Source organism: Tamandua tetradactyla, chromosome 10 (genome assembly GCF_023851605.1).
Source record: "Tamandua tetradactyla isolate mTamTet1 chromosome 10, mTamTet1.pri, whole genome shotgun sequence".
NCBI lineage: Eukaryota > Metazoa > Chordata > Mammalia > Pilosa > Myrmecophagidae > Tamandua > Tamandua tetradactyla.
Genome location: NC_135336.1, coordinates 14,425,410 through 14,441,811, shown reverse-complemented (window position 1 = coordinate 14,441,811; position 16,402 = coordinate 14,425,410). Strand labels below are relative to the sequence as shown.

The following is a 16,402-nucleotide window of genomic DNA, read 5'->3' as shown; positions in this document are numbered from 1 at the left end:
CTTATCTTTCCCAGTAGCCCACTGCTGCTACTCTGCAGGAGTGGGTAAACTAAAGAAATGGGAACATTTCAGAGCAGCTCAACTAGGAAGAGACTCCCAGACTAATATAGGGCCTGCATCTTTGAATCATCAAGCTGCAATTCCCACTTCTTACACCTTCTCCATATTTCTGTATTTACTTTGCTACTTAGAGATTCTTCTTAGGTTTATGAGCTTTGAGGAGCTGTCCCCCATTTACTTATTAATTTCTGTGATAATATGACTCTTGATTAAGAAGAGAAAGTAGATAATAGTCAAGAACATAGTGCTGTGGTGGAGGTGGGTATTTGTAGGGTTGTATGAGGTCCCTGGATCCTGGGAAGAAGATATGGGAGAGCTGGGAAAGGATCATGGGGATTGGATGTGGAGCATGCCAGAGACAAAACTTACCTGTTGTAAAATTTTGCTCAGAGAAAGAGGAAGTATTCCACTCCCCTAGTTTCCCAGGTCTTGCCTTGTCTCATTCATTCAGCTACATTGCCTGGTGCTGACTTGATATCCCAACCTTTGAAATTTTTAGTCTCATTGCAGTCTTGTGAGACAAATGCTCTGACACATTCAGTATAGAGGTGGACAAAAATGGGAGGAGTCCTGCTGAGAGGTAGAAGGAATAACCACAGAAGACTTAGAGAAGATACTTGTACTGGGTCTTGAAGGACAAGTAGAAACTCCAGTCAGGCTAAGTGATGGAAGCATATTCTTGACAGAAGGAACAGTGTAAAAGGAATGGAGCCAGGAAACAGTAGAACTTGTTGGGGAACTACAAATTGTATTCTATATAGTTGGGATATAAGGTCTTACAGGGGCTGATGATTGCCATTGGTGAAAGGCAGATGTCGTTAACAACTAGGTAAGGCCAGATTCTGAGGGATCTTGCTCTCTTGTAATTAGTTTTGACTTTGCCCTTGGAGTCCAGTTCCCTGTAGTAGAGAAATATGTAGAATATTGTGTATTATAAAAGTTTAAGAAGCCTTGCTACAGAGAAGACCTGCTTAATTTTAACCCAGTATATCTTTAATTTATATGAACAGGTGGTGCCTTAAGTTTTTTTTTTTGGTTTTTTTTTTTTAGGCATTGATTTTCCATTTTAGGAGATGGTGCTAACAGGCAATGGAAATTTTAATGAGAAATGGACATATCTGGTTTGTATGTTGATTTGATTGAGGGAGATCAGAGAGGGGATCGGGATCTGAATTAAGGCAGTGACAGTAGAGAAAGGGCATGGTAAGGTGGATTTCAGGAAGGCAGAAATAAGAATTAGGCCCGGTTAGATATAGAAGGTGTGCTGTTTTTTTTTTTTTTTTTAAATTTATTTATTAATTTAAAAAAATTTAACAAACCAAATAAAACACCGACATATATGATCAGTAATTCACAATATCATCACTTAGTTGCATATTCATTTCTTAGAACATTTGCATTAATTCAGAAAAAGAAATAAAAAGACAATAGAAAAAGAAATAAAACGAATACAGGAAAGAAAAAAAAAAAGATTATACCTACCATACCCCTTACCACTCGCTTTCATTTATCACTAGCATTTCAAACTAAATTTATTTTAGCATTTGTTCCCCCTATTATTAATTTTTATTCCATATGTTCTACTCCTTTGTTGACAAGGTAGATAAAAGGAAGTGCTGGTTTTTATACCCCAGAAAAGCCATGTTTTAATCCTTATCCTATCTTGTGGCAGCAGTTTCTTCTAATCCTAATTCAATACTGTAGGGTAGGAACTTTTGATTGGATTGTCTCTGAAAGGATGTGACACACTCAGTTGTAGGTATAGCTCTTTGGTTAGATGGAGTTGTGACTTCCTCCATTCCAGTTGGATTTTGATTATTTTACTGGAATCCTTTAAAAGAGGAAACATTTGGGAGAGCCAGAAATGACAGAAACAACTAAAGCCACAGGACCGACAGTGAGTTACATGCTGACGCTTGGAGAACAGTTGCTTCAGAGAGCAGAGACATGAATGCTTTTTTTTTTCCCCCAACATTCTGACTTGTTTTAAAAATTAATTAAAAAAATTTTTTTTAAAATACCGAAAAACACCAAACACAAACATTCGTAATTTTTTATCATTCTGTTCTATATATATAACCAGTAATTCACAATATCATCACATAATTGCATATTCATCATCAGAATCATTTCTTGAAACATTTACATCTATTCAGAAAAAGAAATATAAAGAAAACAGAAAAAAATTCATACATCCCATACCCCCACCCCTCCCCCTCACCGATCACCAGCATTTCACTCTAAATTTATTTTAACATTTGTTCCCCCTATTATTCATCTTTATTCCATATGCTTTACTCGTCTGTTAATAAGGTAGATAAAAGGAGTATCAGACACAAGGTTTTCATAGTCACTTTGTGAAAGCTATATCATTATATAATCATCTTCAAGAAACATGGCTACTGGAACACAGCTCCGCATTTTCAGGCAGTTCCCTCCAGCCTCTCCACCACATCTTGACTAACAATGTGATATCTATTTAATGCGTAAGAATAACCTCCAGGATAACCTCTCGACTCTGTTTGGAATCTCTCAGCCATTGACACTTTACTTTGTCTCATTTTACTCTTCCCCCTGTTGGTCGAGAAGATTTTCTCAATCCCCTGATGCTGAGTCTCAGCGCATTGTAGGGGTTTTCTCTGTCCCTTGATGCTGAGTCTCAGCTCATTCCAGGATTTCTGTCCCACGTTACCAGGAAGGTCGACACCCCTGGGAATCATGTCCCATGTAGACAGGGGAGGGTGGTGAGTTTGCTTGTTGTGTTGGCTGGAGAGAGAGGCCGCATCTGAGCAACAAAAGAGGTTCTCTTTGGGGGCGACTCTTCTTAGGCCTAATTTTAAGTAATCTTGACCTATCCTTTGTGGGGTTAAGTTTCATATGAACAAACCCCAAAATTGGGAGCTCAGCCTAGAGCTTTGATTGTCTGCACTGCTTGTGAGAATTTCAAGAATTCAACTTGGGAAAGTTGAATTTTCCCCATTTCTCACCATTCCCTGAAGGGGACTTCGCAAATACATTTTTATTCACTGTTCAAATCACTCTAGGATTTTTCGGGGCATCACTCTGGACAAATGAGCAAAATCTCAGAGACATGAATGCTTTAAGATGCTTGGAGCCCATCAGACATCACCATGAAATGTTAAAGCAGAACCTGGAGAGAGCCAAGGGAAGCCAAGAGATGAAAGCCAACCTCAGAGAAGCAAAGTGAGGAACCCCCACAGGAACAGAGGCTGAAAGTAATGGAGCCCAGGAGCCAGGGACCAGCAGATACCAGTCACGTAACTACCCAGCTGACAGAGGTGTTCTTGACTCATTGACCTTCTTTAAGTTAACATATCTTGCCCTGGATGCTTTAGTTTGGACATATTTATAGGCTTAGAACTGTAGATTTGTAACTTATTAAATTTCCCTTTTTAAAAGCCCCTCCAGTTCTGGTATATCGCATTCTGGCAGTTTGCAAACTAACCTAAGGTGAGTAATAGGAAGGAGTTTAGGAAAGTTCCTATTCCTGGTGTGTCTTTTTTTTTTTTAATTGTGGAAAATAACATATACAAAAAAGCAGTGTATTTCACAGCACATGACAGTTGGTTGTAGAACAGATTTCAGAGTTTGGTATGGGGTACAGTTCCACAATTTTAGGTTTTTCCTTCTAGCTACTCCAAAAGAAATATCAATATAATGATTCAGCAGTCCATTCTCATTTGTTAAATCTTATCTTCTCTGTTGTAACTCTACCTTCTCTTTTGATCTTTCCCCCTCTCTTTAGGGTTATTTGGGCTATGTCCATTTTAACTTTTTCATGTTGGAAAGGGCTGTTGATAATATGGGATGGGGGATAAAAATAGTTAATATTCTGGTGAGGCTGGTCCCTCTGGGTTTCAGGAGTTACCTGTCCTAGAACCCATTTGAAGATTGTAGGTTTCTGGAAAGTAATCATAGCACATGGAGCTTTTGTAGCTCCTCAGAGTCCTAGGTGTTCTTTAGGGTTGGCAGGAATGGTTTTGGTTGGTGTTTGGCAAACCATGATAATAGCAATATCTAGTTGAAGCCTGCATAAGAGTGATCTCCAGATTAGCCACTCGATTCTATTTGAACTCTCTCAGCCACTGATACCTTATTTGTTACACTTCTTGACCCATTTTAGGTCAGGAAGGTATTGTAGATCCTATGGTGCCAGGGCCAGACTCATCCCTGGGAATCATATCCCATGCTGTCTGGCATAGTTTTTAAGGCAAATCTTAGTCATTAAAGGAGTAGAGGGAATTGGTGGTGGTAGTGATAGTAGTGGGGGAGGTTTTAGAAGAAAGATAAAAAATTGAATTTTACCCTCCTGCAAAAAGGTGTAATAGATGGTTGAGTCTGTGGGTCTGGAGGTCAGTGGTCAGAGCTGAAAATGCTGATTTGCAGTTGCTGCTCTAGATGGTCCAGTAGTAGCATCTTTGGATCCTGGAGAGATTGTCATAAAGAGAGATGCTTGGGGAATATTAGTAATTGAGAAGAGGGCAGAGGAAGTGGAGGTTTGGTAACGTGGCCTCCTGTCCTATGGCTAGGCTAGTGAACTGCAATCAGCAGCATCGTGGGAGGTAATAAAGAATATTTGCGGGTCATCTTCGGATCTGAATAGGTTTTAGAGCAGCAGTTAGTTTTCAAATGAATTTTTGGAAAATATCTCCTTATAAGATGGGGCCTATGTGTCATTCCTTAATTTGAGGGTAAGACTTTTTGATGTAAAGTCTCTCCATATTTACTTTTTAGGAAAAAATGAAAAATGCTAATCTTGCTTAAGTGAAGATTATTTTTCTTGTTTTTGGGAAAACAATACTGAGTGAAGTAGGTAATACCTGTTTTGTAAACAAAATCCTTGTACAGATAGCAGTTAAAATTATTGTAGCTTATATATTACCAAATACCTTGATTTTTTATTTTTTAAATGCTGGATTACAAGTATGACCATAAGATATTTGGAAGTTAATAGCTTTATGATGGTTGTATTGTAAGGTCATTATCTTCTTCAGTGACAATTTATATTGCTGTGTTTTTGAAATATTTGTTGAATATGAATGTTAAGGACTCTGTACTGCCTTTCTATGCTGAATCAAATTGGGGAAAAGGAGCAAAGTGGAAAAAACACAAATTTAAGTAGTTTAAAAATAACTGGCTCTCTGTTACAATGATAAATTTGCAGAGATTGTACTTTTGTACAGAACAGTTTCCTATTGATTTTGTGCTGCTTTGTGGTTGGTCTTTAAATCACAGTCTGGAAGAGTGAAATGTGAACCATGCTACAGTATAGATCATGAAATGAAGCTAATTTTATTTTCTTGCAAGTATAATGCAGCAATATAAGTGAACCATGCTGAAATAATGAAAAAAAAATTATTTTTATGGTTTGCTGATAATAAGGAGCATGTACATATCTGGAATCTACACGTAAAATTCTTGAAGACTTGAAAGTTTAATTTTCTGAAAAGTTTGCCTATCTTGTTCTTTCCCTCTTTATCGCTTCCTGTTTAACACCCCCCTCTCCTCCCCTTACTTATCCTATGTCTTCCTCCTGTTCCTTACCCTCTTTCCCTTTACTTAGGTTATTGTTATTATTATTTTAACTTTTTTATTGTGTAGTATAACATATATACAAAGCAAAGAAATAAAAAAGCAATGGTTTTCAAAGCACTCTTCAACAGGTAGGTAGTTACAGGACAGATTCCAGAGTTTGTCATGGGCAACCAAATGATCCTCTCAGTATTTTTTTTATCATCACAATTGACTTTTTTTCCTTCATTTTTTGTGAAAAAAACATATGTATAAGCTATAAATTTCAAAGCACAGCACCACAATTAATTGTAGAACGTATTTCAGAGTTTGACATGGGTTAGAATTCCACAATTTTAGGTTTTTACTTCTAGCTGCTCTAAGATACTGGAGACTAAAAGAGATACCAATTTAATGACTCAGCATTCATATTCATTTGTTAAATCCTATCTTCACTGTATAACTCCACCATCATCTTTGATCTTTCCATCTCTCTCTTTTGGGGTGTTTGGGTTATAGACATTCTAACTTTTCCATATTGAAAGGGTCTGTCACTAATATGGGGTAGGGAGGTGGAATTATCTGATGCTCTGGGCCTTCTAGGTTTCAGGATTTATCTGAACAAGGGACCTATCTGGAGGTTGTAGGTTTCTGAAAAGTTACTCTAGTGCATGGAACCCTGTGGAATCAAAAATTTGCCACTTAGGTTATTTTTATATTTTTATTTTTACTTAGGTTATTTTTTATTTATTTATTTTTTAAATATTTATATGACAAATCTTCACACACATACAGTCCATACATGGTGTAAAATCAGTGGCTCACAATATCGTCACATAGTTGTGTATTCATCACCAAGATCATTTTTAGAACATTCACATCACTCCAGGAAAAGTTATAAAAATTTTAAAAAAACCTCATACATCACATACCCTCTACTCCTCCCTCTCATTGACCAATAGTATTGCAATCTACCCAATTTATTTTACCCCTTCTTCCCCTATAATTTATTTACTTATTATCCATATTTTTTACTCATCTGTCCATACCCTGGATAAAAGGAGCATCAGACACAAGGTTTTCACTATCACACAGTCACATTGTAAAAGCTATTTCGTTATACAATCATCTTCAAGAATCAAGGCTACTGGAACACAGCCCAACGATTTCAAGTACTTCCCTCCAGCCACTCCAATATACCATAAACTAAAAAGGGATACCTGTATAATGCATAAGAATAACCTGTCGACTCTGCTTGAAATTTCTCAGGCACTGAAACTTTATATTGTCTCATTTCTCTTTTTTTTTTTATTAATTAAAGAAAAAAAAATTAACACAACATTTAGAAATCATTCCATTCTACAAATGCACTCAGTAATTCTTAACATCATCACATAGATGCATGATCATCATTTCTTAGTACATTTGCATTGATTTAGGAAAAGAACTAGCAAAACAACAGAAAAAGATATAGAATGTTAATATAGAGAAAAAAATAAAAATAATAATAGTAAAAAAAAAAGAAAAGGAAAAAGAAAAAGAAAAAAAAAGACAGACCAAAAAAAAACCTATAGCTCAGATGCAGCGTCATTCAGTGTTTTAACATGATTACTTTACAATTAGGTATTATTGTGCTGTCCATTTTTGAGTTTTTGTATCTAGTCCTGTTGCACAGTCTGTATCCCTTCAGCTCCAATTACCCATTATCTTACCCTGTTTCTAACTCCTGCTGGACTCTGTTACCAATGACATCTTCCAAGTTTATTCTCGAATGTCGGTTCGCATTAGTGGGACCATACAGTATTTGTCCTTTAGTTTTTGGCTAGACTCACTCAGCATAATGTTCTCTAGGTCCATCCATGTTATTACATGCTTCATAAATTTATTCTGTCTTAAAGCTGCATAATATTCCATCGTATGTATATACCACAGTTTGTTTAGCCACTCATCTGTTGATGGACATTTTGGCTGTTTCCATCTCTTTGCAATTGTAAATAACGCTGCTATAAACATTGGTGTGCAAATGTCCGTTTGTGTCTTTGCCCTTAAGTCCTTTGAGTAGATACCTAGCAATGGTATTGCTGGGTCGTATGGCAATTCTATATTCAGCTTTTTGAGGAACCGCCAAACTGCCTTCCACAGTGGTTGCACCATTTGACATTCCCACCAACAAGTGTGCCTCTTTCTCCGCATCCTCTCCAGCACTTGTCATTTTCTGTTTTGTTGATAATGGCCATTCTGGTGGGTGTGAGATGATATCTCATTGTGGTTTTGATTTGCATTTCTCTAATGGCCAGGGACATTGAGCATCTCTTCATGTGCCTTTTGGCCATTTGTATTTCCTCTTCTGAGAGGTGTCTGTTCAAGTCTTTTTCCCATTTTGTAATTGGTTTGGCTGTCTTTTTGTTGTTGAGTTGGACAATCTCTTTATAAATTCTGGATATTAGACCTTTATCTGATATGTCATTTCCAAATATTGTCTCCCATTGTGTAGGCTGTCTTTCTACTTTCTTGATGAAGTTCTTTGATGCAGAAAAGTGTTTAATTTTGAGGAGCTCCCATTTATTTATTTCCTTCTTCAGTGCTCTTGCTTTAGGTTTAAGGTCCATAAGACCGCCTCCAATTGTAAGTTTCATAAAATATCTCCCTACATTTTCCTCTAACTGTTTTATGGTCTTAGACCTAATGTTTAGATCTTTGATCCATTTTGAGTTAACTTTTGTATAGGGTGTGAGATACGGGTCTTCTTTCATTCTTTTACATATGGATATCCAGTTGTCTAGGCACCATTTATTGAAGAGACTGTTCTGTCCCAGGTGAGTTGGCTTGACTGCCTTATCAAAGATCAAATGTCGAAGACTTCCGGAGAAGATGGCGGCTTAGTAAGACGCGCGGGTCTTAGTTCCTCCTCCAGAAAAGCAACTAAAGAAACAGAAACAATACGAAACAGCTCCCGGAGTCACGACAGAGACCAAAAAGACAGCATACCCCATTCTGGAACGGCTGAACGGGCAGGGAGAATCTGCTGCGGTGAGATACCCGAGGGGCGTGCGTTTTCCTGGCTGGGGCGGCTGGCGACTGGGGTCCCCTCCACGCACGTGGCTCCCCGGTCTGACTGGGAACGTTGGATAGCGGGGCCCTCCTGTCACGCTTGGCGTCTCGGGCCAGCTGGGCAATTTGGACCGGCACTCCCCCAAGCCCCGGCAGCCGGCGACCCCCCCCTCCACGCGCGGTTTCCCGGGCCGACTGCCGTGCAGACAGACGAGCGCCACGAGCGCCACCTACTGGGCAGGAAAAGAAAAACAGAGCCCAGAGATTTCACAGAAAAACCTTTCAACCAGCCGGGTCCCACACCCAGGGAAATCTGATCAAATGCCCAGACACCAGCAGAAAATAATGGATGACGCTCGGAAAATTGAAGATATGGCCCAGTCAAAGGAACAAACCAATAGTTCAAATGAGATACAGGAGCTGAGACAACTAATGCTGAATATACGAACAGAAATGGAAAAACTCTTCAAAAACCAAATCAATAAATTGAGGGAGGACATGAAGAAGACATGGGCTGAACAAAAAGAAGAAATAGAAAATCTGAAAAAACAAATCACAGAACTTATGGGAGTGAAGGACAAAGAAGAAAAAATGGAAAAAACAATGGATACCTACAATGGTAGATCTAAAGAGACAGAAGCTACAATTAGTGAACTGGAGGATGGAACATCTGAATTCCAAAAAGAAACAGAAACTATAGGGAAAAGAATGGAAAAACTTGAGCAGGGGATCAGGGAACTGAATGACAATATGAAGCGCACAAATATACGTGTTGTGGGTGTCCCAGAAGGAGAAGAGAAGGGAAAAGGAGGAGAAAAACTAATGGAAGAAATTATCACTGAAAATTTCCCAACTCTTATGAAAGACCTAAATTTGCAGATCCAAGAAGTGCAGCGCACCCCAAAGAGAATAGACCCAAATAGGCATTCTCCAAGACACTTACTAGTTAGAATGTCAGAGGTCAAAGAGAAAGAGAGGATCTTGAAAGCAGCAAGAGAAAAACAATCTGTCACATACAAGGGAAACCCAATAAGACTATGTGTAGATTTCTCAGCAGAAACCACGGAAGCTAGAAGACAGTGGGATGATATATTTAAATTACTAAAAGAGAAAAACTGCCAACCAAGATTCCTATATCCAGCAAAATTGTCCTTCAAAAATGAAGGAGAAATTAAAACATTTATAGACAAAAAGTCACTGAGAGAATTTGTGACCAAGAGACCAGCTCTGCAAGAAATACTAAAGGGAGCACTAGAGTCAGATACGAAAAGACAGAAGAGAGAGGTATGGAGTAAAGTGTAGAAAGAAGGAAAATCAGATATGATATATATAATACAAAAGGCAAAATGGTAGAGGAAAATATTATCCAAACAGTAATAATACTAAAAGTTAATGGACTGAATTTCCCAATCAAAAGACATAGAATGGCAGAATGGATTACGACCCAGCAATACCACTGCTAGGTATCTACTCAAGGGACTTAAGGGCAAAGACACAGACGGACATTTGCACACCAGTGTTTACAGCAGCATTATCTACAATTGCAAAGAGATGGAAACAGCCAAAATGTTCATCAACAGACGAGTGGCTAAACAAACTGTGGCGTATACCTACGACGGAATATTATGCAGCTTTAAGACAGACTAAACTTATGAAGCATGTAATAACATGGATGGACCTAGAGAACATTATGCTGAGTGAGTCTAGCCCCAAACTAAAGGACAAATACTGTAAGGTCCCACTGATGTGAACCGACATTCGAGAATCAGCTTGGAATATATCATTGGTAACAGAGACCAGCAGGAGTTAGAAACAGGGTAAGATAATGAGTAATTGGAGCTGAAGGGACACAGACTGTGCAACAGGACTAGATACAAAAACTCAAAAATGGACAGCACAATAATACCTAAGTGTAATGTAACTAGGTTGGAACACTGAATGAAGCTGCACCTGAAATATGGTTTTTTGTTTGTTTGTTTGTGTGTTTGTATCTTTTGTTTTTGTTTTTTTTCTTTTTCCTTTTTATATATATATATATTATTAGTATTATTATTTTAATTCTCTTCTCTATATTAACATTCTATATCTTTTTCTGTTGTTTTGCTAGTTCTTTTCCTAAATCGATGCAAATGTACTAAGAAATGATGATCATACATCTATGTGATGATACTAAGAATTACTGAGTGCATTTGTAGAATGGAATGATTTCTAAATGTTGTGTTAATTTCTTTTCTATTTTTTAATAAAAAAATTAAAAAAAAAAAAAGATCAAATGTCCATAGATGAGAGGGTCTATATCTGAGCACTCTATTCGATTCCATTGGTCGATATATCTATCTTTATGCGAATACCATGCTGTTTTGACCACTGTGGCTTCATAATATGCCTTAAAGTCAGGCAGCTTGAGACCTCCAGCTTTGTTTTTTTTCCTCAAGATGTTTTTAGCAGTTCAGGGCACCCTGCCCTTCCAGATAAATTTGCTTATTGGTTTTTCTGTTTCTGAAAAATAAGTTGTTGGGATTTTGATTGGTATTGCATTGAATCTGTAAATCAATTTAGGTAGAATCGACATCTTAACTATATTTAGTCTTCCAATCCATGAACATGGTATGCCCTTCCATCTACTTAGGTCTTCTGTGATTTCTTGTAACAGTTTTTTGTAGTTTTCTTTGTATAGGTTTTTTGTCTCTTTCGTTAAATTTATTCCTAGGTATTTTATTCTTTTAGTTGCAATTGTAAATGGGATTCGTTTCTTGATTTCCCCCTCAGCTTGTTCATTGCTAGTGTATAGAAATGCTACAGATTTTTGAATGTTGATCTTGTAATCTGCTACTTTATGTACTCTTTTATTAGCTCTAGTAGTTTTGTTGTGGAGTTTTCCGGGTTTTCGACGTATAGTATCATATCATCTGCAAACAGTGATAGTTTTACTTCTTCCTTTCCAGTTTTGATGCCTTGTATTTCTTTTTCTTGTCTAATTGCTCTGACTAGAACCTCCAACACAATGTTGAATAATAGTGGTGATAGTGGACATCCTTGTCTTGTTCCTGATCTTAGGGGGAAAGTTTTCAATTTTTCCCCATTGAGGATGATATTAGCTGTGGGTTTTTCATATATTCCCTCTATCATTTTAAGGAAGTTCCCTTGTATTCCTATCTTTTGAAGTGTTTTCAACAGGAAAGGATGTTGAATCTTGTCAAATGCCTTCTCTTCATCAATTGAGATGATCATGTGATTTTTCTGCTTTGATTTGTTGATATGGTGTATTACATTAATTGATTTTCTTATGTTGAACCATCCTTGCATACCTGGGATGAATCCTACTTGGTCATGTTGTATAATTCTTTTAATGTGTTGTTGGATACGATTTGCTAGAATTTTGTTGAGGATTTTTGCATCTATATTCATTAGAGAGATTGGTCTGTAGTTTTCTTTTTTTGTAATATCTTTGCCTGGTTTTGGTATGAGGGTGATGTTGGCTTCATAGAATGAATTAGGTAGCTTTCCCTCCACTTCGATTTTTTTGAAGAGTTTGAGGAGAGTTGGTACTAATTCTTTCTGGAATGTTTGATAGAATTCACATGTGAAGCCGTCTGTTCCTGGACTTTTCTTTTTAGGAAGCTTTTTAATGACTGATTCAGTTTCTTTACTTGTGATTGGTTTGTTGAGGTCATCTATTTCTTCTTGAGTCAAAGTCGGTTGTTCATGTCTTTCCAGGACCCCGTCCATTTCATCTAAATTGTTGTATTTATTAGCGTTAAGTTGTTCATAGTATCCTGTTATTACCTCCTTTATTTCTGTGAGGTCAGTAGTTATGTCTCCTCTTCCATTTCTGATCTTATTTATTTGCATCCTCTCTCTTCTTCTTTTTGTCAATCTTGCTAAGGGCCTATCAATCTTATTGATTTTCTCATAGAACCAACTTCTGGTCTTATTGATTTTCTCTATTGTTTTCATGTTCTCAATTTCATTTATTTCTGCTCTAATCTTTGTTATTTCTTTCCTTTTGCTTGCTTTGGAATTAGTTTGCTGTTCTTTCTCCAGTTCTTCCAAGTGGACAGTTAATTCCTGAATTTTTGCCTTTTCTTCTTTTCTGATATAGGCATTTAGGGCAATAAATTTCCCTCTTAGCACTGCCTTTGCTGCGTCCCATAAGTATTTGATATGTTGTGTTTTTGTTTTCATTCGCCTCGAGGTATTTACTAATTTCTCTTGCAATTTCTTCTTTGACCCACTCGTTGTTTAAGAGTGTGTTGTTGAGCCTCCACATATTTGTGAATTTTCTGGCACTCCGCCTATTATTGATTTCCAACTTCATTCCTTTATGATCTGAGAAAGTGTTGTGTATGATTTCAATCTTTTTAAATTTGTTGAGACTTGCTTTGTGACCCAGCATATGGTCTATCTTTGAGAATGATCCATGAGCACTTGAGAAAAAGGTGTATCCTGCTGTTGTGGGATGTAATGTCCTATAAATGTCTGTTAAGTCTAGCTCATTTATAGTAATAGTTAGATTCTCTATTTCTTTATTGATCCTCTGTCTAGATGTTCTGTCCATTGATGAGAGTGGTGAATTGAAGTCTCCAGTTATTATGGTATATGTGTCTATTTCCCTTTTCAGTGTTTGCAGTGTATTCCTCACGTATTTAGGGGCATTCCGGTTCGGTGCATAAATATTTATGATTGTTATGTCTTGTTTAATTGTTCCTTTTATTAGTAGATAGTGTCCTTCTTTGTCTCTTTTAACTGTTTTACATTTGAAGTCTAATTTGTTGAATATTAGTATAGCTACTCCTGCTCTTTTCTGGTTGTTATTTGCATGAAATATCTTTTCCCAACCTTTCACTTTCAACCTATGTTTATCTTTTGGTCTAAGATGTGTTTCTTGTAGACAGCATATAGAAGTATCCTGTTTTTTAATCCATTCTGCCAGTCTATGTCTTTTGATTGGGGAATTCAGTGCATTAACATTTAGTGTTATTACTGTTTGGATAATATTTTCCTCTACCATTTTGCCTTTTGTATTATGTACATCATATCTGATTTTCCTTCTTTCTACACTCTTCTCCATACCTCTGTCTTCTGTCTTTTCGTATCTGACTCTAGTACTCCCTTTAGTATTTCTTGCAGAGCTGGTCTCTTGGTCACAAATTCTCTCAGTGACTTTTTGTCTGAGAATGTTTTAATTTCGCCCTCATTTTTGAAGGACAATTTTGCTGGATATAGAAGTCTTGGTTGGCAGTTTTTCTCTTTTAGTAATTTAAATATATCATCCCACTGCCTTCTAGCTTCCGTGGTTTCTGCTGAGAAATCTACACATAGTCTTATTGGGATTCCCTTGTATGTGACGGATTGTTTTTCTCTTGCTGCTTTCAAGATCCTCTCTTTCTCTTTGACCTCTGACATTCTAACTAGTAAGTGTCTTGGAGAATGCCTATTTGGGTCTGTTCTTTTTGGGATGCGCTACACTTCTTGGATCTGTAATTTTAGGTCTTTCATAAGAGTTGGGAAATTTTCAGTGATAATTTCTTCCATTAGTTTTTCTCCTCCTTTTCCCTTCTCTTCTCTTTCTGGGACACCCGCAACATGTATATTTGTGCAGTTCGTATTGTCCTTCAGTTCCCTGATCCCCTGTTCAAATTTTTCCATTCTTTTCCCTATAGTTTCTGTTTCTTTTTGGAATTCAGATGTTCCATCCTCCAAATCACTAATTCTATCTTCTGTCTCTTTTAATCTATCATTGTAGGTATCCACTGTTTTTTCAGCTTTTCTACTTTGTCCTTCACTTCCATAAGTTCTGTGATTTGTTTTTTCAGATTTTCTATTTCTTCTTTTTGTTCAGCCCATGTCTTCTTCATGTCCTCCCTCAATTTATTGATTTCGTTTTTGAAGAAGTTTTCCATTTCTGTTCGTATATTCAGCATTAGTTGTCTCAGCTCCTGTATCTCATTTGAACTATTGGTTTGTTCCTTTGACTGGACCATATTTTCAATTTTCTGAGCGTGATCCATTATCTTCTGCTGGCATCTGGGCATTTATTCAGATTTCCCTGGGTGTTGGACCCAACAGGTTGAAAGATTTTTCTGTGAAATCTCTGAGTTCTGTTTTTCTTATCCTGCCCAGTAGGTGGCGCTCGTGGCACTCGTTTATCTGTGGGTGCCACCAGTAAAAGGTGCTGTGGGTCCTTTAACTTTGGAAAACTCTCGCTGTGGGGGAGGTTCGGCACCTGAAGTGGCTTGGAAGAATGCCAATCCGAATCTCCCAGCTGGCCCGGGGATCTGAACGCGGGGAGGGTCGCCGGCCGCCGCAGCCCAGGAGAGCGCCAGTCCGAATCTCCTAGCCGGCCTGGGGCGCCAAGCGTGGTGGGAGGGTGCCAGCCACCGCGGCCCGGGGGTGTGCACCGTTCCCAGCCGGACCGGGAAGGCACGTGTTTGGAAGGGACCCCGGTCACTGTTCTCCGCGGCCTGGGCATCTCCGATCCAAGTCTCCCAGCTGCTCCGGGGGGCTGCGTGTGGGGGGGGGGGGCGCCAGCCACCGCGGCTTGAGGGGACCTCCTGTCCAATTCTCCCAACCGGCCCGGGAAGGAGGAAGGGAGGGACTCCGGCTGCCTGCCATCCCGGCCCGGGGAAGCCCGCGCCCCTCTGTGATCTCACCGGAGCGGGTTCTCCCAGCCAGTCAGCCGTTCCAGAATGGGGTACGCTGTCTTCTTGATCTCTGTCTTGGCCCCTGGAGCTGTTCTGTATCATTTCTACTCCCCTCGTAGCTGTTCTGGAGGAGGAACTAAGACCCGCGCGTCTTACTAAGCCGCCATCTTCTCCGGTTTTCTTAGGTTATTGACTGCAGTTATCAGTCTTACTCATAGTGGGCTTCATATGAATGTTATCTGGAGCAAGAGGAAGTTTCTGCATTGTAAGCTTGTAAGACCCAGTAGTTTATGTTCCACCATGAAAAAAATTGTGATACGGTGTTTTATCTCTTGGAATCTGTGTTTTATACTTATTTAAGGAGCTCTTTTGTTTTCCAGTTCCCTGTCCTCAATATCTCTTTTGTGCATGTATAAAAAGGAATATATCAACAAAATAAATTGATTTAGGCATTCCTGAAACGTCTACATTCATTACCCCACTCTGCTGAGTCACTTTCACTCTCTGGTCCTATATTTTGATACTTCTGTGCATGTTATTAGTTTTTGTTTCAGTATGCAGTTGCAGTGTGATCTTTTTTAACATTTTTAATTAGCAGTTAAAACTCAGCAGTGTTCTTCCAACAAGACACATAACTCAAGGGAAGTGACAATACTCTGAGCACTTGAGAACAGCTTTGAGTGTGTGCCTGCAGTGACCTGTTAGCTTCTGACAGCTAAGATTTCATCAAAGGTGCATCCTGATTTTCGCTATGTTAAAGTGTGAAAAATATGAGTCTTGGAATTTGTGAATGTCTGGATTGCAAACGCTGTCTTTAAATTGTTGATCAAATGTCAAGGAAATTATTAGAGATTTTGATTAAAAGCATTACAATTTTAAAATAAGTAGTCACTAATTTAGTTAAAATGGAGGAAACATCCATTTATATATTAATTTACAAAACCCTAACCTTACCTATTCATTTAGAAGTATAATTTTTAGCTTGAGGAACTTAGGCTCACTTATCAGTTTGATTTACACAATCTGTTATTGGAACTCATGATTTATTAATTATTTAATATTAAATGTCCATGGCACACAATTTATTTTTGGTTGTTTTTAAGTATTCTAAATCT

General features: G+C 38.1%; 1 protein-coding gene across 5 annotated transcripts in view; it reads left to right on the top strand.

The window, feature by feature from the left end:
• Positions 1-16,402, top strand: part of ATP13A3 (ATPase 13A3) — a 134,650-nt gene that overhangs the window by 16,731 nt on the left and 101,517 nt on the right. Inside the window, exon 1 of one of the 5 annotated variants that reach the window (XM_077117911.1) lies at positions 2,161-3,359. The exons of 3 other annotated variants lie outside the window; for them this stretch is intronic. In XM_077117911.1, coding sequence (XP_076974026.1) covers positions 3,300-3,359 — 60 coding nt within the window. In that variant the 5' untranslated portion in view covers positions 2,161-3,299. Of the gene's footprint in view, positions 1-2,160; positions 3,360-16,402 lie in introns of those variants that run through there. One more of the 5 variants, XM_077117910.1, reaches the window with a different exon arrangement.